The sequence below is a fragment of the Ictalurus furcatus genome, chromosome 1, assembly GCF_023375685.1.
Source record: "Ictalurus furcatus strain D&B chromosome 1, Billie_1.0, whole genome shotgun sequence".
Classification (NCBI taxonomy): Eukaryota; Metazoa; Chordata; class Actinopteri; order Siluriformes; family Ictaluridae; genus Ictalurus; species Ictalurus furcatus.
The window spans coordinates 38,116,174-38,141,102 of record NC_071255.1 but is presented as its reverse complement, the minus strand read 5'-3'; the positions used below and the strand labels follow the sequence as shown (position 1 = coordinate 38,141,102).

Below are 24,929 nucleotides of genomic sequence, written 5' to 3'. Positions count from 1 at the left end.
ACAAATTAAAAGAGTAAAGAAAAACCAAAGAAAAGACCAATGAAAAATTTACACCCTCAATTTAAACATAAAGAATATGAATAAGTCTTCAAAGAGGATTTAAACACAAACGGAAGGGGAAGATCTAATGTGAAGAGGAAGATTGTTCCAAATCCCAGGAGCAGCCATGGAGAAAGCCCAGTCACCTTTAGCCTTAAAACATGAACAAGGAACTGAGAGTGGTAATTGATTAGATGATTGAAGGGGTTTTGAAGCAGTGTATGAGGTGAGATCACAAATATACTGCGGAGCAAGTCCATGCAAAGCTTTAAAAACAAAAAGCTAAATTTTAAAATCAACACGGAGCTTGACCAGTAAGCAGTGAAGAGAAGTGAGTACAGGTGTAATGTGCTCATGTTTTTTACTGCCAGTCAGTAATCTGGCTGCTGTAATTTGCACCAATTGCAAACGATCAGTAGTTGTTCTAGGCAAACCCAGATAGAGCGAATTACAATAGTCCAACCTAGATGTTATAAATGCATTAATAACAGTGTCCAGGTCCTCCTTGGAGAGCATCATCTTGATTTTAGCAACAGATCTTAACTGAAAGAAACTGCTTTTTACCACTGCACTAATCTGCTTATCACAGCACAGTGTGGAGTCAAAAAAATAATAATAATAATTACTCTGCCACTTACACCTCTACTTTGCCCACTTTGCTTGTTCTGGAACTCAATTAATGGATCTTGTATGGTAGCACTACCTGTATTGTTCTCTGCTTGATATATTGCTTTGCTTTTGTTTTCTCATTTGTAAGTTGCTTTGGATAAAAGCGTCAGCTAAATTAATAAATGTAATGTAATGTAAGATTTTTGATTCAGTCATGCACATTACAAGAGAGAGGACCAAGCTGACTGACCATGTCAGAGGACAGAGCTGATGGACCAAAGATGATTATTTTAATTTTATCGTTGTTTAACTGTAAAAAGCTCTGACACAGAGGCGATCCTAGAGGAGAAGAACTATGAGATGGTATATTAAACTGAATAACCTCAATTTTATGAGTAAAATGAGTTAAAACTGATCACACAGGTTAGCAGAAATCTCAAATGGAACACTGGGAGAGGGATTAGAAAGGCATTGATTGTACAAAAAAGAACCTTTGGCCTTTGTGCATTTTGTGCATTTGACGTCATGGCCAGCCAAGTTCTGCTCATGCCAGAGTCTGCTGACATGGCCAACCAAGTTCTGCTCACGCCAGAGTCTGCTGACATGGCCAACCAAGTTCTGCTCACGCCAGAGTTTGCTGACATGGCCAACCAAGTTCTGCTCATGCCAGAGTCTGCTGACATGGCCAACCAAGTTCTGCTCACGCCAGAGTCTGCTGACCAAGTTCTGCCTTCTTGTTCCGCTGAGGATGTCAGTTTCAGTATTTGGGGAAACTACTTGAAGCATTTGTTGTGTTTAACTATTTCAGTTGCTTTTGTTTGATTTGTTCATTGCAAACAGCTGAAAGTCTGTAAATTTTGACAATAAACCTGATTTGCAATGGGGGTTGAATAATTTTGATTGCAACTGTAAATAAGGTACATCATTACACCGACATCAAAGCAATGACAAATGCCAACTGACCCCCTGAATTGTGGGCCCAAATACCAAATATAATATAAGTATCTGGGTATTTAGGGAGAGATGGCCAAAGATTTGGGGAATCTGTAGACAGATCTCCTGCACAATTGCTGTGTGTAGTTTCATTTCCAGGTAAACATCTCTAATTCTCTTGCTTGTGTTTTATGTGATGTTTATATATTATTGATTACTGCTTGTTATCTTTTGAATTGGATTAAGAATTATTATTGAAATTACCTGGTTAATAAATTGTTACATTTGAATTTATTCTGGCATGATTGGATGAATTTTAATATCTCTTAGAATCATTCATAATTGGAGTCAGATAAAGTAAAAAGAGGATCATATTTAATGTTGAGAGATTATTAATTAAAATGTTGATATATCACATAAAGGAAAGACAGTAACATGTAAGAAGTCTTCTGCCACGCCGTTGGATATCGTCATTGGAGCAGCGAGTGGTTTTCCCCTACACCATGTTTGTGTTACGGCACATTTTGGTTATACAGCTGTTTACGCAAACCTCAATATCTCAGTTCAGGATGGAACCATCGAAAACTGATCTCGAGAACACATTATAAGGTACATGTACATATATAAACATTTTGCACATTCTTGTTCCTTCGACAAAGAACGTAAGTTTTAATGTAATGCTCAAGATTGCTCACAGTTCCACTTTTAGGGTCAATTTATAACGGGAAGGGTTCGAGTCTCAGTTTTAATTTTAGGGGGTATCTGGGTAAGTATAGTGTGCATGCAGAACATCAGGTTTAAGACTTCTCTTTTTTATGGGGGTGAGAAAGTGCCTTTTTTTTAAAAAAAAATTCCCCTCAATTTCGGGTTATATATCTCTGGTGGGGGACCAGATACGAAGCTGAAATTATCACACAACTATGTCCTCTATAGTAGCATTCTGCTGTAAAAAAATTTAGTTTGAGATTCCACTGGTTACAGAACTAGGGCTAGTAGAAATCTGGGGAAAAGCCTACTTTATTCATGCGTTTTGAGAAATGAACAGATGTAATATAAACATAACAAATAATAAAAATGAACAGTATTTTACGGTAATTATGGTTATGATGACATACAGTAACTTATGCTTGTCAATGAGGTCTAAAATGTTACTACATTTGATATCAGCAACAGTGAAGCATGATCTATCACAGGGTTCTTCACATCTACAGTTTAGCTCCAACCTCCAAACTCACCTGCCTGTAATTTTCTAGTAATCCTGAAGACCTTGGTTCGCTTGTTCAGGTGTGTTTGATTAGGGTTGAGCTAAACTCTGTGTGTGTCTTGACACCACCTCCTGCACTTGTTTGACTTTATAACACTTAACCTGTGCATCTCTGTGTGTGTATTTTATGGGTATTTTTGTGTGTATGTGTCTATAATGTTTATAATTAGAGATAAGTGAATGTTGAGTGTTTATGTCCCTATGTTGTGTGTGTGTATAAATGAACAAATTACATATTTACTGTCACAAAATACTGTATGTAGACACATAACACCATATGCTGTAGATATAAACTGAAAGTATTTGGGCTCATGCACGAACATGTTCATTATTCTGTGTGTGTTTGTATATGTTTTTGAGTTGGTATTTAAAAAAAAAAAAGAAACTGTGTGTGTGTGTGTGTGTGTGTGTGTGCGCGCGCGTGCGTGCGTGTCCTGCACTTCCTCCTGTGGACTAAACCAGTTGCAGTTTAAATAAAAGTGAAACTGCCTTTTGTGATGAAAGGAAGTTAAACATTCACAGGGGAAAATCACAGTATTTTATGACAAGAGGACTGTAAAAGGTTCTCAGGAGAAGAACACAGTAAGTATCTAAATCTAAAGCTATAATATGTGAATGTTATGAATCTACACTAGATGAAGAACAGTTCAGTTGATTTTTACTGAAGTTGTAACTTACACAGTTTACTGTAGGACTTGATTTTACTGTAAGTGAACCGTGTGATGATACAGAGTTAGATTTAACACACACATGTTGGACTGGAGTAAGACAATAAACCACCAAATCACTTACACTGTGTGTGTGTGTGTGTGTGTGTGTGTGTGTGTGTGTGTAGGTTGACAGATGTAATCTATAGGAAGAGACATGACCTCCAAAATGAGTGTGTCTATGGAACAGGACACGGAGAAAGATGAGAGGTGAGTGAAGGGTGTGACTCGGTGAAAAACAGAAATGTTCTCACATTCACCAGCACTAAACAGATCAGACTCTGATGTGTATCTGTGAAAAGTGACTAGTGAAGAGTTTAATTCAGCAGCTTTGTCTCGAGATGTTCAAAACCAGCTGATGATTAGTGACATTAAGCTACTGAGCAACACGTCTAACCCCAAGTCCCTGTAGCTGGATAAAGTATGAAGGGTAAAGAATCGTATCACTGTTAATAAGGAATATCATCAGATTTTAACTACAGGTTCATTATTCAGTATTTCTACAGAACAGTGATAATGATGCCGTGGTTGTGTGTGTTTAGTCTGATTCAGGGTAAGAGATCAGACTCACCTGAACCCAGCTGTGTGTCCATGAAGAGTGACGGTTCATTGGATCATCCAATACACTTCAGAGACACAGACTGTGCTACTGATCTGAGGTGAGTACAGTGTAATGTATGAGTGCAGTGTTTTATCTCTCACACTCTCACATAATCAAACATCTCTCAAATATCTGTGTATTCACTGGTTTGTGTTTGTAGTTATGAATATGATTTATAGTCCTTGTTCAACTTTTAACACCTGTTTTGTTTGTTCATAGACCGCAGAAGAATAAATCAAAATTCACTGAGAAGAGTCATTTGGAGGACGTATTCAAGGTGTGTGTGTGTGTGTGTGAGAGTGAGTTTGTGTGTGTGTATGTGTGTGTGTGTGAATGTGTGAGTGTGTGTGTGTATGTGTGTGTGTGTGTGTGTGTGTGTGTGTGTGTGAGTGCGTGTGAGTGAGTTTGTGTGTGTGTATGTGTGTGTGTGAATGTGTGAGTGTGTGTGTGTGTGTATGTGTGTGTGTGTGTGTGTGTGTGTGTGTGTGTGTGTGTGTGTGTGTGTACTAATCCCAGCAGTGTAATGAATATCTCTATCTGTGTGCTGCAGAGATGTGAGTAATCATTACACCTATTCCACTCTCACTGCAATGTGACAGAACAAAATACTGAGCAACACTAAGAGAGAACACGAGTGTATTGTGTTTTCCTCATTGGTTTCAAACACACAGAAATGTTCAATCACTCACCTTCATTTATTTACTCGTCTACGTCCTCAGCTGAAACCAGTTTGTCTGGATGCCACCTATTGAATCGGCCTGGAATACACTATTCTAATCCCAAAGCTGTATTTGGTGCAGAACTTTTATTTATTACATCTGCGTGTAGAATCTTTATGATTAATCAGACAAAATGTAGTTTTATATTTGATAATGAACACACACTCGTGTGACATTATTGAGTTTTTGTATTTTTTCTTCCTGTTTCTAATCAGGAGCTGGAGCACAAAGTCATCAGTCTGTTAAAGAATGAGCTGAAGAGATTTAAGAAGCTCCTGAGTCCAGATTACCCAGCATGCTCTGAGAGGGAGGTGGAGGAGGAGGAGGATCAGAGCAGTGTCAGAGAGGGAGTGCTGAAGATCACACTGCACTTCCTGAAGAACATGAACCACACAGATCTCGCTAACACACTGCAGAACAGTAAGAGCTCATGGGGTTATAACATCACTTTAACTTTAGAAGAAGGAAACTGCTCTAAATTTATTAAACACATCTCATCATAATGATGTGCTTTTATCAACACAATATAATAACAGATCAGTACTGACATTACATATGATACACAGCTATGAAAATATCAACAGTCAACAGAGATGATCATAGAGTTTACATTTTATTCTTCTTTTTATCAGAACTCGTCCCTGTGCACCAGCGAGAACTCAAATCCACACTGAGAGAGAAATGTAAAAGAATTAATGAAGGAATCTCACAGCCTGGAAGTTCAGCACTTCTGAATGAGATCTACACAGATCTCTACATCACAGAGGGTTGGAGTGGAGACGTCAATAATGAACATGAGGTGAGACAGATTGAGCCAGCGTCCAGGAGACCAGCAACACAGGACACACCCATCAAATGTAATGATCTCTTTAAAGACAAGTCCATCAGAAGAGTGCTGACTAAAGGAGTTGCTGGAATTGGAAAAACAGTCTCTGTGCAGAAGTTCATTCTGGACTGGACTGAAGGAAAAGCAAATCAGGACGTCATCTTCATGTTTCCACTTCCCTTTAGAGAGCTGAATCTGATGAAGCAGAAACATCTCAGTATGATGGATCTTCTTCATCACTTTTTCCCAGAAATAAAAGAATTAGGATTAATAGACTGTGAGATCAACAAAGTCCTGTTCATCTTTGATGGTCTGGATGAGTGTCGACTTCCTCTAAATTTCCAGAAGAATGAGAGATTGTGTGATGTGACAAAGTCAGCCTCAGTGGATGTGCTGCTGACAAACCTCATCAAGGGGAATCTGCTTCCCTCTGCTCTCCTCTGGATAACCTCTCGACCAGGAGCAGCCAATCAGATCCCTCCTGAATGTGTAGACCAGGTAACAGAGGTACGAGGGTTCAGTGATCCTCAGAAAGAGGAGTACTTCAGGAAGAGGATCCGTGATCAGAGCCTGGCCAATAAAATCATCTCACACATGAAGTCTTCAAGAAGCCTCTACATCATGTGCCACATCCCAGTCTTCTGCTGGATCTCAGCCACTGTTCTAGAGAGAATGTTGGGTGAAGCAGAGAGTGGAGAGATCCCCAAGACTCTGACTCAAATGTTCACACGCTTCCTGATCTTTCAGATCAAACACAAGGACCAAAAGTACCATCAGAAATGTGACCCTGATCCTCAGCAGACCAGAGCGAGTATCCTGGCACTGGGAAAACTGGCTTTCCAACAGCTGGAGAAAGGAAACCTGATCTTCTATGAGGAAGACCTGAGAGAGTGTGGCATTGATGTCAGAGAAGTGTCAGTGTACTCAGGAGTGTGTACCCAAATCTTCAGAGAGGAGTTTGGGCTTCACCTGGGGAAGGTGTTCAGCTTTGTACATCTGAGTGTTCAGGAGTTTCTGGCTGCTTTATACGCATTTCTCTCCTTCATCAACAAAAAGATTGCAAAACAAAAAACCTGGTCTGATCTTTTCACCAAGTCAAACATGTCTGATTTCCTGAGGAGTGCAGTGGACAAGGCCTTACAGAGTGAGAATGGACACCTGGACCTGTTCCTCCGCTTCCTTCTGGGTCTCTCCCTGGAGTCCAATCAGACTCTCTTACGAGACCTACTGCCCCAGACAGGAATCAGTTCTCACAGCAAACAGGAAACAGTCGAGTACATCAAGGAGAAGATCAGGGAGAATCCATCTCCAGAGAAATCCATCAATCTGTTCCACTGTCTGAATGAACTGAATGATCATTCTCTAGTGCAGGAAGTCCAACGTTACCTGAACAGAGGAGGTAACAGTCGTCTCAGTGGAGTCAGACTCTCTCCTGCTCAGTGGTCAGCTCTGGTGTTTGTGTTGCTGAACTCAGAAGAGGATCTGGATGAGTTTAATTTGAGGAAATATGACTCTTCAGAGGAATGTCTTCTGAAGCTGCTGCCAGTGGTCAAAGCCTCCAGAAAAGCTGTGTAGGTATCTTTTATTCTTAATTTATTAGTGCAGTGTTTATTATTTTAATATAACACTAATGGTACTGATTAGAGTAATTACTGACGAGCATCATTAAGTCAGTTCACTCTTAATCTGTATGTAAAGAGAATAAGGAGCGTATTGAAGAGAACATCATTACATACAGTAGATTGTTATTTTTGTTTTATGTTTAATACATTTTCTTTACATACAGATTAAGAGTGAACTGACTGAATAATGCTCGTCAGTAATTACTCTAATCAGATAATTACTCTAATCTCTTCCTCTCTCTCTCATTTGTGCATCTCCCTCTGACTGCATGTGTGCAGATCGCAGAAGTCACAATGTTTTTAATAAAAATAAATAAACACATTTTTTAAAAGAAAATATCAATATTGAAAGTATTGACAGCATTGTTCCTTCCAATCCTCGATGTCAGTGTTCTGATATATCATAATTTCTCTCCCAGTCTGTGTGAGTGTAATCTCACAGGGGAAAGCTGTAGAGTTCTGTCCTCAGTTCTCAGATCAAACTCCTCCAGACTGAGAGAACTGGACCTGAGTAAGAATAACCTGCAGGATTCAGGAGTGACGCTGCTCTCTGCTGGACTGGAGAATCCACACTGTACACTGGAGATACTGAGGTCAGATGATCACTTTCACATTGTGTTTATTTTATTGTCACTATTATAGTATAAACCTAATAATATTAAAATGTAGATCAACAAGTCTGATGTATAACAAGGGGCTGACAGATATGGGGAGACAAATGTAAAAATATTCTTTTCTCTCTGACTTTTTTGAACATTTGAGGCCGTTCTGTTACATTTAGATAGTGAGTCATATCAAATACGTTTCAGTGTAAATGTTAAATATAAAACTAATTGTTAAATATAAATATTAAATGTAAATGTTAAATCTCAATAAATAAGCTAAATATTAAATATGAATATAAATCTTAAATCTAAACATAATCTCAAATCTAAATACATAATCAAAATAATAAAACTAAATAGTAAGTATAAATGTTAAATGTTAATGAAATAAATCAGAGTGTGCTTCATTGGACATGATGAACATGATGCAGTAGGGTTGCCAGGTTTACACTATACTGTGTTGGGTTTGGAGCAAGGCAGTCGGTGTAAAGAGCAAGTCCACAGGTGGCAGGGTTTTTTGTTTGGGTTCAGGATACTTGTTTGGGACCTGAAAATCCTCTCTGTTATGAAATTACAGATGTACAGATGTAGAAAAGTAGGTACACAGCACATTAGCGGTAGCTACACTGCCTACCTGACTAGCTACTGCTACAGCTGCTACTTTTACATTTACCTACTTCTGTATTTTTGTATGTCTGTAATTTCATAGCAGAGACTAATTTCAGGATTTCCTGTTTTGTGATGACATCACAGTCCCAAATAAACATCCTGAATCAATAGTTGCAGTAAAACATAAATGAGCAGCTGTTCAGGATCACTGTAGTGTCCACCACAGTATAGTTGTAGATCTCTGAGTCACCTTCTCAAGTGATGGGGATTTACACCATTTGAAACGTGTGTATCACTAGCACAGATAGATAAATATATATACTCATCTCACTTTCAACTGAATTCAAAAAGAGAAAACATCCTCTCATTGAACTGCTTTTATTTCCAACAAATTTCTTAACATGTGTAAATATTTGTATTAACATAAAAACATTCAACATCTGAGACATAAACTGAAGAAGTTTCACAGATGTTTGAGGAACAGAAATGGAATAATGAGTCCCTGAATAAAGTGGAGGTGGATATCAGAAGGAACAGTCAGTATTTGATGTTCTCCAGCTGCTTTAAGTACTACAGAGCATCTCATCTTCATGGACTGCACCAGATTGGTCAGTTCTTGCTTTGAGATGTTCCTCCACTCTTCCACCAAGACATCTGCAAGTTCTCCATCACGTCTGGAGGGACACATGCTTACATGTAATTTTCCACTGTGATGACGATCAGCTGTCCTTCCTGTAGCACCGTCTCAGGCATCTTACATTACAGATATTACAGTTTATTGCTCTGAACACATCTGCAGTCCTCATGTCTCCCTGCAGCAGGTCTATGGCATGTTCATGCAGGAGAGCAGGAACCCTAGACATCTTTCTTCTGGTGTTTTTCACAGTCAGTAGAAATGTCTCTTTAGTGTCGTAATTATCACAAAATTTAAATTTAACATTTACATTTAACCATTTCATTTAATATTTAGCTTTAACATTTAAATTAATTTTTTCCCTTTTTTTTATTTCAGCTCAAACAAACAATCTCCAGTTTCATTCCTACTGAACCTTCCTGCTGAACATTTCTGCTGAACCTTCCTGCTGAACATTTCTGCTGAACATTCCTGCTGAACATTTCTTTTTTTTTTCTATTTCCTAAATATTTAATTGAGAAGAAAAAAACAAACCAAGTAACACACCGCAGCAATCATTCACAGTTTTTTTTCTTTTTATACTAACAAAGGAAAACAAAATTAAAAGTACAAACACCAAAAACAATGAAAAAAAACTTATGGCCAAGATGACAGGGGAGCCATGGCATTTATCACACTCGTCCTCTACGTCTGGATATATTACAGAAAGTCTCGACTTGGACAGATGGTCTCTGTGTAAAACTTTGAACTGGATAAGTCCAAGACGAGCACAAAATGTGGTAGACTGTACCCTCCCTATAGCATTTTCCCAATACTCCTCACTTATCTGTACTCCTAACTCCGTTTCCCACACATTCCTAATTTTGGTGCTCGCCTCCCTACCTAGCGCCACTATAAAATATAAATCCTAGAAATCATTCCTCTCTGATGTGGATTGTTTGAAAACAAGCTTTCCCAAGCCTGTTCAGGAGGCGCAGAGGGGAAATCAGGAAAACATCTAGAAACGAAATTCCGAATTTGAAAATACCAAAAGAGATGCGTCACAGGGAGGTCATAAGTAGATGACAGATTGGCAAAGCTATCAAACACACCATCGGCACACAGATTTCTAACTTGTTTAATACCCTTGTCATACCATACTGAAAATGTGGAGTCCAAACACGATGGAGGAAATAGATGGTTGTTGACTAAAGGACCCAAATAGAATGCATCTACAAATTTAAATTGATACCAAGTCTTAAGTGTGTTGAGGACAACTTGATTATCAGTATATAGGGAGAGTTTTGTAGGTAGAGAGGAGTAAAGTAAAGCAGGTAAAGAGGATTCCCTACAAGAAGATAGTTCCAATTTAGACCAAGAAGATCCAGGAGATTTAACCCAGTAGCAGAGTTTATGAATGTGCGCTGCCCAGTAATAGAATCGAAAATTGGGTAATGCAAGTCCTCCACTAAGTCTACATTTCTGCAATAAAGATTTACTAACCCTTGGTGGCTTCCCTCCCCAAATAAATGTACTAATTATCTTATCCAATGAATCAAAGAATGATTTTGGCAGAGAAAGAGGCACTTGCTGGAACAAGAAAAGAAACTTCGGTAATATATTCATTTTGACAACATTGATCCTGCCAATTAGAGAAAGGGGGAGGTTACCCCAACTATGAATGTTGGATTTAACCTTTGAGATAAGGGGAGTGAAGTTAGCTGATAAAAGATTAGATAAAGAACGTGTCACGTTGATACCTACGTATTTAAACCCTGACTGACTAAATCGAAAAAGTAGATCTGACTGTTGGAGAGAAAATGCTGCAGTATTGATGGGAAAACAGTCGCTTTTGTCCAAATTTAATTTATAACCAGAGATAACAATGAAGGACTCCAGAACACCCAAGACAGCAGGCATAGAGGCAATAGGATCGGTTACATACAATAACAAATCATCAGCATATAGCGACAATTTGTATTCTACACCGTATTTAACTATTACTTTAAACAAGGGAGAAGATCTTAATGTGATAGACACAGGCTCGATAGCGACAGCAAAAAGCAGAGGACAGCCTTGGCAACACCCACATCCGAGAGCAAAATAATCCGAATAAATATCGTTTGTCTGAACCCTGGCTTTAGGGGATGAGTAAAGGAGGCTAATCCAAGAAATAAACATTTATATTTATTTACACTGAAACTGAAAACTGTTATTTGACATGAGTCACTACTTAAATGTAACTTTCAATAAAAAAGTCAGAGAGCAAAGAAGAATCAACTTTTTACATTTGTTCCCCATAGACACAATATTATATAACATTTTGTTTACCATTTAACATTTTAAAAATGTAACATTGTAATTGGGGGAAAAATTGGTATTGAACTGTGGGTCCAAGTGTAAATGTTCTCCAAAAACCCTTTCCCCAAAGCTGCTAAAACACACTGAATAAAAGTCTGTGCTATAAATAAAGATACCTGCTGCTTCAGACTGGATTATTACCTTCTTCCTCTTATCTTTCTTACGAACATGTAGACCTGACATACACACACACATTCAGATGTCAGTGTTCTGATATATCATCATTTCTCTACCAGACTGCGTTGGTGTGATCTCACAGAGGAAAGCTGTAGAGTTCTGTCCTCAGTTCTCAGATCAAACTCCTCCAGACTGAGAGAACTGGACCTGAGTGAGAATTATCTGCAGGATTCAGGAGTGAAGCTTCTCTCTGCTGGACTGGAGAATCCACACTGTACACTGGAGATACTGAGGTCAGATCATCACACACAGACAACAGACACGTGTGTGTGTGTGTGTGTGTGTGTGTGTGTGTGTTTGTGTGTGTTTGTGTGTGTGTGTATGTAGAGAGATCTATAATTATTGATCTCTCGACAGGCTGGAATTCTGCAGTATTACAGGTGAAGGTTGTGCTGCTCTGGTTTCAGCTCTGAGGTCAAACACCTCATCACACCTGAGAGAACTGAATCTGAAACACAATAAACCAGCAGAATCAGGAGTGAAGCTGTTCTCTGATCTACTGAAGGATCCACACTGTAAACTGGAGAAACTACAGTGAGTTATTGGCAGAAACACACACACACACACACACACACACACACAAGTTATCTTCTCGCCTGGTGAGAAGCAATGGCTATGGTTACTGTTGTCCCGTTTTTTTGGCCGAGCATGACAGTGGGCGCAGCGTCTTGTGGCCATGGGATGCTGGGGACTTGAGAATGTAACTCAGTTTGTGGAACTATTCGCGATGGTGTTCAGCAGATCAGAATCCTGGGCAGTCCTGGAGGATCCAGAGATAAACCTGACTTGCCATTCAGCACCTATTATGGGTGACCTCCTTCCCAAAGCTCCTGCCTATGACCAATTATGTGGTCTTGTCTGTAGAGCTCCAGTCAGAGGTCAACATGGCAACCTCCTCCGAAGAGTTCCAGCATGAGACCTATGAGGTGGTCTCATCTGCCGAGCTCCAGCTGTAGGTCAACGTAGCGACCTCATCTCCAGAGCTCCAGCATAAAGTCAAGTACCTGCTAGAGGTCAGCGAGGTGACCTCTCAAGCGAAGTTCCTATCCAAGGTCGAAGAGATGACCTCCCAAGCCAAGTTCATGTACAAGGTCGAAGAGATAGCCTCTCAACCCAAGTTCCTGTCCGAGGTCAAAGAGACGGCCTCTCATGCCAAGTTTCTGTCTTAGGTCGAAGAGATGGCCTCCCAAGACACGTTCCTGTCTGAGGTCGACAAGGCAATCTCTCACACCAAGTTTCTGTCCGAGGTCAAAGAGACGGCCTCCCAAGCCAAGTATTTGTCTGAGGTCGAAGAGATGGCCTCCCAAGCCAAGTTTCTGTCCGAGGTCGAACAGATGGCCTCCCAAGCCAAGTTTCTGTCCCAGATCGAGGAGACGGCCAACCCAACCTCTGCTCACACCAAGTTCCTGTCCCAAGTCGAAGAGACGGCCAACCCAAGCTCTGCCCACGCCAAGTTCCTGTCCCAGGTCAAAGAGACGACCAAACCAAGCTCTGCTCATGCCAAGTTCCTGTCCCAGGTCAAAGAGACGGCCAACCCAAGCTCTGCTCATGCCAAGTTCCTGTCCCAGGTCAAAGAGACGGCCAACCCAAGCTCTGCTCAAGTCAAGTTTCTGTCCCCGGTCGAAGAGATGGCCAGGCCAACCCAAGTTCTGTGCATGCCAAGTTCCTGTCCCAGGTCGAAGCCGACGTCATGACCAACCAGGTTCTGCTCATGTCTGAAGCTGATGTCATGAACAACCAAGTTCTGATCACACCCGAGTCTGCTGATACAGACGACCAGTTTCTGCTCATGCCTGAAACCGATGTCATGACCAACCAAGTTATGCTCAAGCCAGAGTCTGTTGACATGACCAACCAAGTCCTCACACCTGAAACCAACGTCACGACCAACCAGGTTCTGCTCACGTCTGAAACAGACGGTAAACAACAAGAAAGTGCATTTTGGCAGGTTCTGCTCATGCCCAAGTCTGCTGACATGAACAGTGAAGTCCTCACGCCTGAAACCGACGTCATGACCAACCAAGTTATGCTCACGCCAGATTCTGTTGACACGACCAACCAAGTGGTCCCTATGCCTGAAACCGATGTCACGACCAACAAGGTTCGGCTCATGCCAGAGTTTGTTGATATGACCAACCAAGATCTCCTCATGCCTGAAACCGACATCACGACCAACCAAGTTATGCTCATACCAGAGTCTGTTGACATGACCAACCAGGTTCTGCTCATGCCTGAAACCGACATCACGACCAACCAGGTTCTGCTCATGCCTGAAACTGACGTCACAACCAAACAGGTTCTGCTCATGCCTGAAGCTGAGGTCACGACCAGCCAGGTTCTGCTCATGCTTAAAGCTGACGTTATGATCAACCAGGTTCTGTTCGCTCATGAACAGAACAAATGAAGCAATGCTACAATGAAGCAAAATCTTCATTGTAGAAGATTTTGCTTCTACAATGCTTTGGTTTGGTTCATTAGATGATGAAATGTCAGGACTGTAAATATGAAGCAGCTGAGATAAATAACCTAAACCTACATATTAGATTGTTTATGAGTAATCCAGTATAATGTAGCTTAAATACACAAACTGAACAGTAATGAAACTTCTACTGTTACATTTATCAGCAATAAATAAACTCTTGTTGTACCTCCAGTATAACGTGTGTGTGTGTGTGTGTGTGTGTGTGTGTGTGTGTGTGTGTGTGTGTGTGAGTGATAAGCACAAGATCAGCTCTAGCCACTTTTCTGAAGTGATCAGTTCCCAATACTCGGACAGATGGTCAGGAGAATGTTTTCTATTAGTAAGAGTAAGTGTGAATGTGGGTGACAGTCATGAGGAAGAGGGCAGCTTTAATCTTTAATCTTCTTTAATCACTAATCCACAGCTAGAAGAGTTAAAACTGACTGTGAAAAAGTCTCTACACATCTATACATGACCTGTGTAAAGGTGTCTTACCTGCAGGAACTGTGTGGGATGGTCTCAGTAAGGTGAGCTAAACTGTTCGGTAAATTGTCCAGTGTTAGATTGGCCAAGGTGTAGAGTTCTCCAAGATCTCTGGGCAAGTTGATGCTATGGCCGGACCGTATCATACAACTTATTTATTTCACTTACACCCACCAGGCTTGTGAGATTGTCTGCAATATGCCATGGTCCTGTCATGCCCCCTAACTATTAAGGACTGATGATGGTATCACCGGTAGATTTGGTGGTGTGTAGGCTGCTGCTAGTGTGTGTGTGTTGCCGAGGAGGGAAAAGAAGGGCACATGATCAGACATACAGTACTTCACAAGTGTTGTATACACATTACCGAAAAAATACCGGAAGCTGCCGCTTAATTTAATGAAGATTTTGTAAAACTCAATCTTTGATATTAATGACTTGCAAGAAAGTGATCCAAAAACCAATCCATAAATTGACCAACCAAGAAGAGTTAGTGTGTGTCTGTGGTAGCTGACAAGCTGCAATGGCTGAGCTGCGTTACTGGAAGATTTAGTACATACGACCCTTCATGAAGCAGAGTAAAGAAGATGGGGAGAAGACAGGAAATCTCCTGCACATGATCAAGATGGCTGCCTTTTTTTCCCCAAAAAAATGATTTTCAGACTAATAATCTTCAGTTCTGTGTAAAAAAAAAAAGAAAAAAAAGAAAAGAAAAGAAATCTTTTTGACACAAAACATTATATATAGAGACTTTATACACTCAGAAATGTCATAGGTCATTTAATCATTCAAACATTTATTTTATTCAATATAGCAGTATATACACGGTCAATTTACAGTGACCGTGTGTGTGACCGTTACAGTGTGTGTGTGTGTGTGTGTGTGTGTGTGTGTGTGTATTATGTGTGTTGTCTCATCGTGGGACTGTAAGTATACAGGCTTGGCTTGTTTCCTGAGTCGCTGCTGGAAGCTTTCTGCCTTTCTGTGTGGCCAAGCCCATCGGAAGATGATATGACTACAGAGAGAGAGAGAAATAATAATAATAATAATAATAATAATAATAATAGTTGTTGTTGTATATTAGAGATATACTATACTCAAAAAAGGAGTAATACCTACACTCAAAAAAGTGCTGGGTTGTTTCTGCAAACACATTGTTGGGTTGATTGTGCTGGGTCATAATTCTGCGTTGTTTGGGGTACTGTAAACTGATAGCTAATGTCACCTGGTCAAAAATAAAAACGTGTTAAGTCCTTGTAAAAACTCAGCACATTTTTGTGAAATTCTAATTGACATAATCTGAAATGTCATACTAGATCTGTGACTGAGATTGTTGCTGGTACTGATGGACAGTTTTGTAACAGATAAGTTAACTGAATGGCAGCTTGACAGCCTTGTACACACCTTTAAAGGTAACATATCTAACATGCAATGAACCATGCAGTGGCCACATGTTTGGGCCTTTATACTTTTTTTTTTATACACATAAACCATTCACAATTATCAAATGAGCTAGGTATTTTATATATATATATATATATATATATATATATATATATATATATATATATATATATATATATATATATTTCATAGGAAGCTGGAGAATTAAATTTGGTTTGGTGAGTTTATGTGAATTTATTATATACCACACCACAAGGTGGACACATTTGATGAAGCTCTGAGATACTGTTTCAAAAATAAATTATTTGATATAAAATGACTATTTCTGCCTAATTAGTTTGGTGTTTTATCAACAATAATTCAAAATAAAATTGGGTATGTACTTCTTCAAAAAGCCATTAAAAGGGCTTTATTTTATTCTTTAAATATGTTTTAGGGGCATTTAAAAAAAATCATTTTCAAGGTGTTTTATTTTATAAAATGCTAGAAATAACTTTCAATTTGCGATGCTGCACGACAGACCAATGTCTGAAATAAATTTAATTAATCTAAAAGAAATAAAACTAACCTTGGACAGCCTCAATGGTTGTTCGGCTCTGTCGTTCAGATTAGACCAGAGAGAGCTTGTAGATCACCTACTCGCTTGAGAGATGTCAGGGCCAGCAGGAGAGCTATCTTTAGAGTCAGAAGCCTCTCAGAAGCTGAATCTAAGGGCTCAAATGGGGCACCTGACAGACCTTTCAAAACCACAGAAAGGTCCCAGGAAGGTATGCGTGGTCTGTAGTTGGGCCTCAGCCACCTGACACCATGCATAAACCTCAAAGTTAGAGGATGTTGCCCCACAGAGGCTCTTTCAATAGGGGTGTGGCTGGCTGAAATGGTGGCCACATAGACCCTGAGACCACCCTGCTGAGAAACGTCCCTGTAAGAATTCCAGTATGGTAGCTATTGAGCAGTTCACTGGGTCTAGCTGACATTTCTCACACCATGGACATAAAAAGTTGCCACTTGAGCACATACAATTTCCTTGTGGATGGTGCTCTAGCATTCAACGTGGTCTCTACAACCTCAGTTTTGAGACCAGCTTCTATGAGCTGGTGCCCCTCAGGGGCCAGATCTGCAGTTTCCATAGTTCTAGCCGAGGGTTATAAATCAGCCTTGACAGTAGATGGGAATCCCCCAAGGAGTGCCATCTATCAGGGATATTATCTCTGAGAACCACATTTGAGCTGGCCATTAAGGTGCTACTAGAGCAGACATAGACAGTCTTGGTGAACTCTTGCTAGAACTTGTGGGAGCAGAGCTATCGGGGGGGGGGGGAAAGCATATATATGTGACCTTGGCCACATGTGCACCATGGTGTCCAGCCCTAACGGTGCAGGAGGAGCAAGGGCAAACCACAGCGGGCAGTGTGTTGTCTAGCACATCCACTTCTGCTTGGCCGAACATCCTCCATATGGACTCTTGTTGATGGAGCCACTAATCCCTTGGCCTCAGCCCCTGCCTCAACAGGATGTCTGCCCAACATTCAAGTTGCCCAGAATGTACATTGCTCTCACGGACAAAAACCTTCCCTCTGCCCAGAGAAGAATTAGCTGAACCTGCCTGAACAGTGCAAACATAATCCTCCCAGGTGGTTTATATGTGAGACCACCGCTGTGTTGCCTATAACAACTAACACATGTTGACCTTTTAATTAAGGAAGAAAGAATTTCAGTGCTAGAAATATGGCCAGCATTTCTAGGCAATTTATAGGCCACTCCAGATGAGGGGCGCTCAAGAGACTGTGAGCTGGACAGCCAACTTAGACTGCACCCCAGCCCATGAGGGAGGTGTCTGTTATTACCGTCTTGCGATTGGGAGACACCACTAGAGTGTGACCCAAGGCTAGAAAACGGGGACACCTCCACACATAGAGCGAGCACACGAGCACATAGACATTGCTGCTTGACACTGTTTACTCTGAGAGGCTTTGTCCTCAGACGAAACCCCCAACTTCTCAGCCACCACTGAAACAGTCTCCTGTGTAATACGCCCAATGGTATGACATTGGCTGCTGCTGCCATAAGCCCCAACAGTCTCTCGTAGAGACTGGAGGGGATGCAAAGATCCAGCTTTATCTTGCTCACTGTGATAGGATTGACACTATGCATGTTGGGAATGGAAACCCCCTCATTGTAGTAGAATCCTTATAACCTCTAGAAAAGCTGTCCTCTGCACTGAAGAATGTACACTTTTCTGAGATTCAACCTGAGCCCCAAGTTCTTCATGTGGGCAAGAACAACATCTTGATGTTGAATCGCCAGTTCTCCGGATCGTGCTAGAATAATCAGACATCCAAGCAGTTTAGTACACAGATGCCCTAGAGTTGAGTTGTATTTGAGCTAGATTGACATAAATGGTAAATGGCACACTTATATAGCACTTATATCCAAAGCACTTTACACTGTGTCTCATTCACCCATTCACACACACACTCACACACCAATGGTAACAGAGCTGCCATGCAAGGCGCTAGCTTGCCATCGGGAGCAACTTGGGGTTCAGTGTCTTGCCCAAGGATACTTCGGTATGTGGAGTCATGTGGGCCGGTAATCGAATCACCAACACTACCATTACTGGACAACCCGCTCTACCACCTGAGCCATGGCCGCCCATCCATGCACTTTGTGAAGGCGTGAGGGGATAAAGCTAGCCCGAAGGGAAGAACCCAATATTCGTATGTGTTGCCTCCAAATGCAAACCTCAGGAACTTCCTGTGAATGGGCAATATTTCTATTTGGAAATATGCATCTTTTAGATCGATCATCAAGAACCAGTCCTCAAACTGAATCTGTGGAATGATAAGTTTGGGCCTCAACATCTTGAAACTGTATGTCCAAAGAGTACAGTTCAGATGATGCAGATCTAAAATTGGCAGCATACTCCCCTCTTTTTTGCAGAACAGGAAATAATGGCTGTAATCGACCTCTCTGCTGCTTTCGACTCTCTGAATCATCAGATCCTCCTGTCAACTCTCTCCAGCCTAGGCATCACTGGAACAGCTCTGTGCTGGTGGAATCCTATCTCTCAGACAGATCCTTCAAGGTATTGTGGAGGGGAGGTATTTTTGAAACTCAGCAACTCACAACTGGAGTTCCTCAGGGGTCAGTTCTGGGTCCACTGCTCGTTTCTATTTATACTACATCTCTAGGGCAGGTTATTGAGTCTCATGGCTTCTCATATCATTGCTATGCTGATGACACCCAGCTATATCTGTCCCTCCAGCCGGATGATCCATCTGTTTCTGCACAAATCTCTGCTTGCCTGTCTGACATCTCAGACTGGATGAGGGAACACCACCTTAAGCTCAACTTGGCAAAATCTGAGCTTCTCTTCATCCCAGCCTGCCCCTCAATCAACCACAACCTCACTGTACAGCTCGGCTGAACTACACTCAAGGCAATCAGGAAAGCCAGGTCCCTTGGGGTGATTTTTGATGACGGCTTGAACTTTACAGACCACATATCAACAACTGCACGGTACTGTAGGTTCATTCTGTACAACATCCAGAAAATCAGATCCTATCTAACCGAAAAGGCTACACAACTACTAGTCCAGGTTCTTGTCATATCAAAACTGGACTACTGCAATGCACTACTCTCAGACCTCCCAGCCAGCTCCATCAAACCCCTTCAGATGATTCAGAATGCAGCAACACCTCTTGTTTTCAACCAGCCTAAAAGAACCCATGACACACCCTTCTTCATATTCCTCCACTGGCTTCTTGTAGCTGCCCGTATCAAATTCAAGGCCTTGATGCTCACGTACAAAACCTTGTCTGGAACAGGACTGCCCTACCTGAACACTCTCCTTGAGGCTTATGTTCCCTCCTGCAATCTGCGATCAATTAATGACCGATGCTTAGTAGTGCCTACTCAGTGTGGCTCAAGGTCCCTTTTGAGAACCTTCACACTAACTGTCCCTCATTGGTGGAATAAATTTCCAACCTCAATCCAGACAGCAGAATCTGTCACTTTAAAAAACAGCCAAAGACCCACCTCTTCTGTGAACACCTAACTAACACCTAAAATTCCAAACCCACATTATCCTAAACAAAAAAAAAAATACCTACTCTGGCACTTACACCTCTACTTTGCACACTTTGCTTTTCTAGAACTCAATTAAAAGATCTTGTATGGTAGCACTACTTGTATTGTTCTCCGCTTGATATATATCGCTTTGCTTGTATTTCCTCATTTGTAAGCTTTGAATAAACGTGTCTGCTAAATGTAAATGTTAAAAACCTCCCTCATAGAACAGGGTAGATGTTCTATGGTCCCTTTGTCTTACTTCCTGTGCTAACTTCAGGCTCTACTCTGTGCTGAATACTTTGGTGAGCACACTTCTTCTTTTCGTGTCGAGGTTCCACTTCATAGTGGAAACATCATGATGGAAGGATTAGCTGCTCAGAAGTATGATACTGAATATTGTTCAGGGTGCACCAGGGGAGGCTCCTTCCGTGCACACACATTCACACACTATGGACACTTTGGACATGCCAATCTGCCTACCATGCATGTCTTTGGACTGGGGGAGGAAACCGGAGTACCCGGAGGAAACCCCCACAGCATGGGGAGAACATGCACACTCCACACACACAGGACTGCAGTGGAAATCGAACCCCCAACCCTGGAGGTGTGAGGCAAACGTGCTAACCACTAAGCCACCGTGCGCTGGTGAGCACACTTCTGAACCGGGAGGGAGTCGAACTGGAACTGGTAACCCTTTCTACAGTAGCCAGAACCCATGGAGACACATTTGGCAGTAGTTTCCACACTGCCAGATGGTCTTTTAATGACATTAACTTTTCCACATTCTATTTTAGGGAAAAAATCAGATTTTCGTTGCCCTGTGATAGCTCACTGACCAGAGAACACTGAATACTTGTGACAGCCTTGGCTAGGGGGCTAACTGCCCTAACAACCTCGTGTCCCCTGAAATGTCCATCCACTGCCCCTCAGGACCACTCCTCCTTTGTCTGCTTGGCCTTTATGACCATTCTCAGATCATGCCTAGTTGCAGGCTGTGACTGTGGCCGCCTGGTTCCCCTGGCTGTTGTGGGGGAGGCGGGCCACCACACTCACCTTCTGTGTCTCCTTTGCACTAGTGCTGGCCCAGAATCTACTCATGGATGCCCGCATGAACTCAGCACAACAGGGAAGGAACTAGCTGAATGCTGCCGTATTTCGAGGTCACTCAGCAGGTCTGCTTGCTAGGTCTGCAACACTGTCATTGTCTGCAGTGACCCACAAGCAAGACCCACTGCCACATAGGCCTTGCCCCCCAAAGCCGCGGTGGCCTTACATGGCTTGGATGGTAAAGCCGGCCACCCTAAATTACCTGTCGTCAATGGAGAGAGGTAGTTCACAAGCGCCTCCTCCACATTCAGCATAGTTAAATAGCCATGTCGTTCATTCCCCACGATGGCCATATAATCCGACCTCACGGGGTTATAAATATGGCTTATGCATGGTTTTCCCAAAGAAGCGTGATATTTTGTGATGCACTTCTGGAAGAAAGGGGAGTTTTCTGCAGTGTGAGGGATTTACTTTCACTGGGGAGAAGAAAGCTCATCCAGCGAGTAATCACTTCAAGCAGCTCCTTATATGCTGCTCTCAGTTTTTAGCACACCCTGCTGGCTCAGAGAGGAATTATTACTTTTATTGGTAAAATATAAATAATAATAATAATTTAAAAAAATATTATCAATATTACTGTATGTTTAAGCTTGTTGTCAAAAACATTTTATGGCAATAACATCTAAAAATATAATCTTTCAGAATGTGTATCAACTGTTAGCCTTTTTTGTATTTTTATATACACATAAAAATGTGTATATAAAAGGCTGTTAGCCTTTTTTGTATTTTTATATACACATGGCAGAACTGTAACCAATTCTGTGCCACATTTGGACCACATGTGAAAATGGGTCATGGGTCTGTCCTTAATTTGGGCTGAATATAAGAAAATTCAAGGCTGAGCTGGGTCAGGTTTGGCCTTAAATTCACATCAGATGTACAGAATGTATCTGTATGGGTTTTGGCCCATTCTGCAAAAATAAGCCAGGCTGAATCTGTTTGCCAGATTTGTTACAGATATTGGGAAAAGTTTTGGGCCAGATCAGGACCAGAGTAGTTTTCCTGTCAGGGCTGACTCTAGAAGCATGATCTGTTCATAAGCTGATTTAGAGGGGAGATAATCAGCTGGTCACCCAACTGCTCAGACTGTAAATCTTTAAGAAGGCCTGCAATGTAAGAGACTGGATCATGTGCTACCAGAATAACAGCATCTAGCAGAAGTCTTTAGCAAGAAGGATGCCACCAAGCTACCTCCCCATCGACCATGGGATTGTTCAATAAACCTGATACCAGGGTCCTTTTTGCCACATTTTTACATTTTCCTTTATCCAACAAAGAAACTGCCACTATGAATGAATACATTCAAGAGGCCCGAAGGCAAGGGTTCATTTACCCATCCAATCTCCAGCCAAAGAGATTTTTCTTTGTGGAGAGGAAGGATGGAGGACTGCAACCTTCTATCAATTATCATGAACTGAAATGATTGCATGGAGCCTGATTATTCCAAACTTGTCCTGAGGAGCATGTACAACTTAGTGCATATTCAGGAGGGGGAACGAATGGAATACGGCCTTCTCCTCAGTTCCAGGGCTCTGTTCCACAGCCCCAGCTGTGTTTCAGTCCTTTGTCAATGAAGTACTCTATGACATGCTCCACAGGTATATAGTAGCGCACATTGATGACATCCTAATATACACAGCCTGTAGGTCACATGAGTTCGGTGTTAATTAAATTTTTGTAACACAAGCTCTATGTCAAAGCAAAGAATGATCTATTCCATGCCTTCTGTCTCATTCCTAGGGTACATAATTGCATCAAAATGTGTACACATGGAGGATCAGAAGGTTCAAGCTGTGCCAGAAATTAGGTATGTTTTGGATCATGAGCAGATATTTCCTTTCTCCACACTTTGGCCTTTCCATCACTTTTTAGAGGTTAATCTCGGTTCCAGAACTTTTATGACTCATTTCTGTATTTCTTTGCGAATTCCAACCTGGCTTTCCGATTCTTACTGCTGATGAGTGGTCTGCACCTTGTGGTATGGCCTCTATGTTCCTGCTCTTAAAGTCTCCTTCGAATGGTGGATTGTGATAGCTTCACCCCTGCTCTGTGGAGGTTGTTGGTGATGTCACTGACTGTTGTGTTGGGTTTTCCTTCACAGCTCTCACAATGTTTCTGTCATCAGCTGTTGATCTTTCCTTGGTCGACCCATTTGGTGTCTGTTGGTCAGTACACCAACATTTTTTTTTTCATTTTCAGGACATTCCAAATTGTTGTATTGGCTAAGCCAAATGTTTGTGCAATGCCACTGATTGTTCTTCTTTTCTCAGCTTAAAATGCTTTGCTTTTCTCCCATATACAGCTCTCTGATCTTCATGTTAGCCATTTTAGCAACAACTGCAGTCTTCACAGGGGAAACCAAAGGCTAAAACCAAAAGTAGATGTTCAGAGTTATGTACTGTTTAAACAGGTGATCTAACAGGACATATCTTGTTAATAAGAAACACCTGTCAGTCACACGTTCCAATATTTTGCTCACCTACAAATTGGGTGGTCTGATACAAAATGTGCTATGTTCTATGTTGTTTAACACATGTATATTTAAGTAGCAGGAAATCAAAGCATACATTCTAAACTATCTTCTCATATTCATATTGTGATCTTAAACCCAAATGTCTTTAGGCTACAAATGAATTGGCCTTGCTGTTCCAATAGTTATGGAGGGGACTGTACATGGGTGAGGATATTTGCTAGTGGGTAATAACTAGTTTTCCTGACACTGTTGGGATCTTTTGTTCCAAGTATGGAACTTCTCTGCTCTCTGTGTTGTAGTAAATGCAGACAGGATTGTCGTTTTCTTTAGCATCTTCTTTGGCAAGAGTCGCAATAACTCCACTTTCAACTCTCCTGTATAGTCCTCTGGTGTGAAGTGCTGTGAAGTGGACAACAGCTGTATTTTTCAGCAAAACTAGTTGTCAGTTGATCCAGTTTTCCTTACACATGTTGTTTCCACAATTGTTTGACCTTAGCTTGTTTTCTTTTAAAAAATACTTTGCTCCTTCCTGACTATTCCAATATTTATTAAGTATTTTACATGCAACTAAATTCAACTGCGTCATTGTTCATGAAAATACCTGATTGAGTGTGTAGTTGATGAGTGTATGAAGGTTTTGGATCTTTCTGACACTACTGAATGTGTTGTTGGTGTGTGTGTATGTGTGTGTGTGTGTGTGTGTGTGTGTGTGTAGTTGTTGTTACTTTCTGACACACACATTAAGTACTCACAGACACAAATAGATAAACTCTAAATAATTTAGACAATACTTGACAATCACATAAAATTCACGTAAGTGTACCATCATGAGGAGTAAAGTAAACTAAACCACAGATTTTAAACTTTTATAACCTTATATAAAAGCCTTTTGTATCTGAGGATGTGTAAATATAAATTATATTATTGTTGGTTAACATTGACATTAACAAGAGTGTTTTTCTATGTGTGTCTGTTGTTTTTTATTTCACCACCCCCCCCCCCCCCTTAAAAACTCTTCAGAACTCTTCATTTGTGCTCTGTTGAATAACCAGTCAAACCAGTTGAAGTAAAAGCAAAACTCAGTTTAGAGCTGAGCAGACTATAAACAGATCCAGAAAAAAACACCGTAAGTATCTAAATCTAAACTATAGTATTGTAATATTATGAATCTACACTAGATGAAGAACAGTTCATTTATGTTGGAGTGAAGTAAACATGTGTGCTGCAGTGTTTTTCTGAGTGTGTG

General features: G+C 41.1%; 1 protein-coding gene across 1 annotated transcript; it reads left to right on the top strand.

Annotated features, from left to right (window-relative positions):
• Positions 1–3,387: 3,387 nt before the first annotated feature.
• LOC128615437 (NLR family CARD domain-containing protein 3-like) lies at positions 3,388–24,760 on the top strand. The gene is made up of 11 exons (XM_053637528.1): positions 3,388–3,427; positions 3,681–3,762; positions 4,095–4,211; positions 4,373–4,430; positions 5,088–5,292; positions 5,505–7,269; positions 7,740–7,913; positions 11,745–11,918; positions 12,043–12,219; positions 22,951–23,017; positions 24,704–24,760. Exons 2-10 carry the CDS (start codon positions 3,710–3,712, stop codon positions 23,015–23,017), a joined length of 2,790 nt encoding a protein of 929 aa, XP_053493503.1. The 5' UTR covers positions 3,388–3,427; positions 3,681–3,709; the 3' UTR covers positions 24,704–24,760.
• Positions 24,761–24,929: the final 169 nt, after the last annotated feature.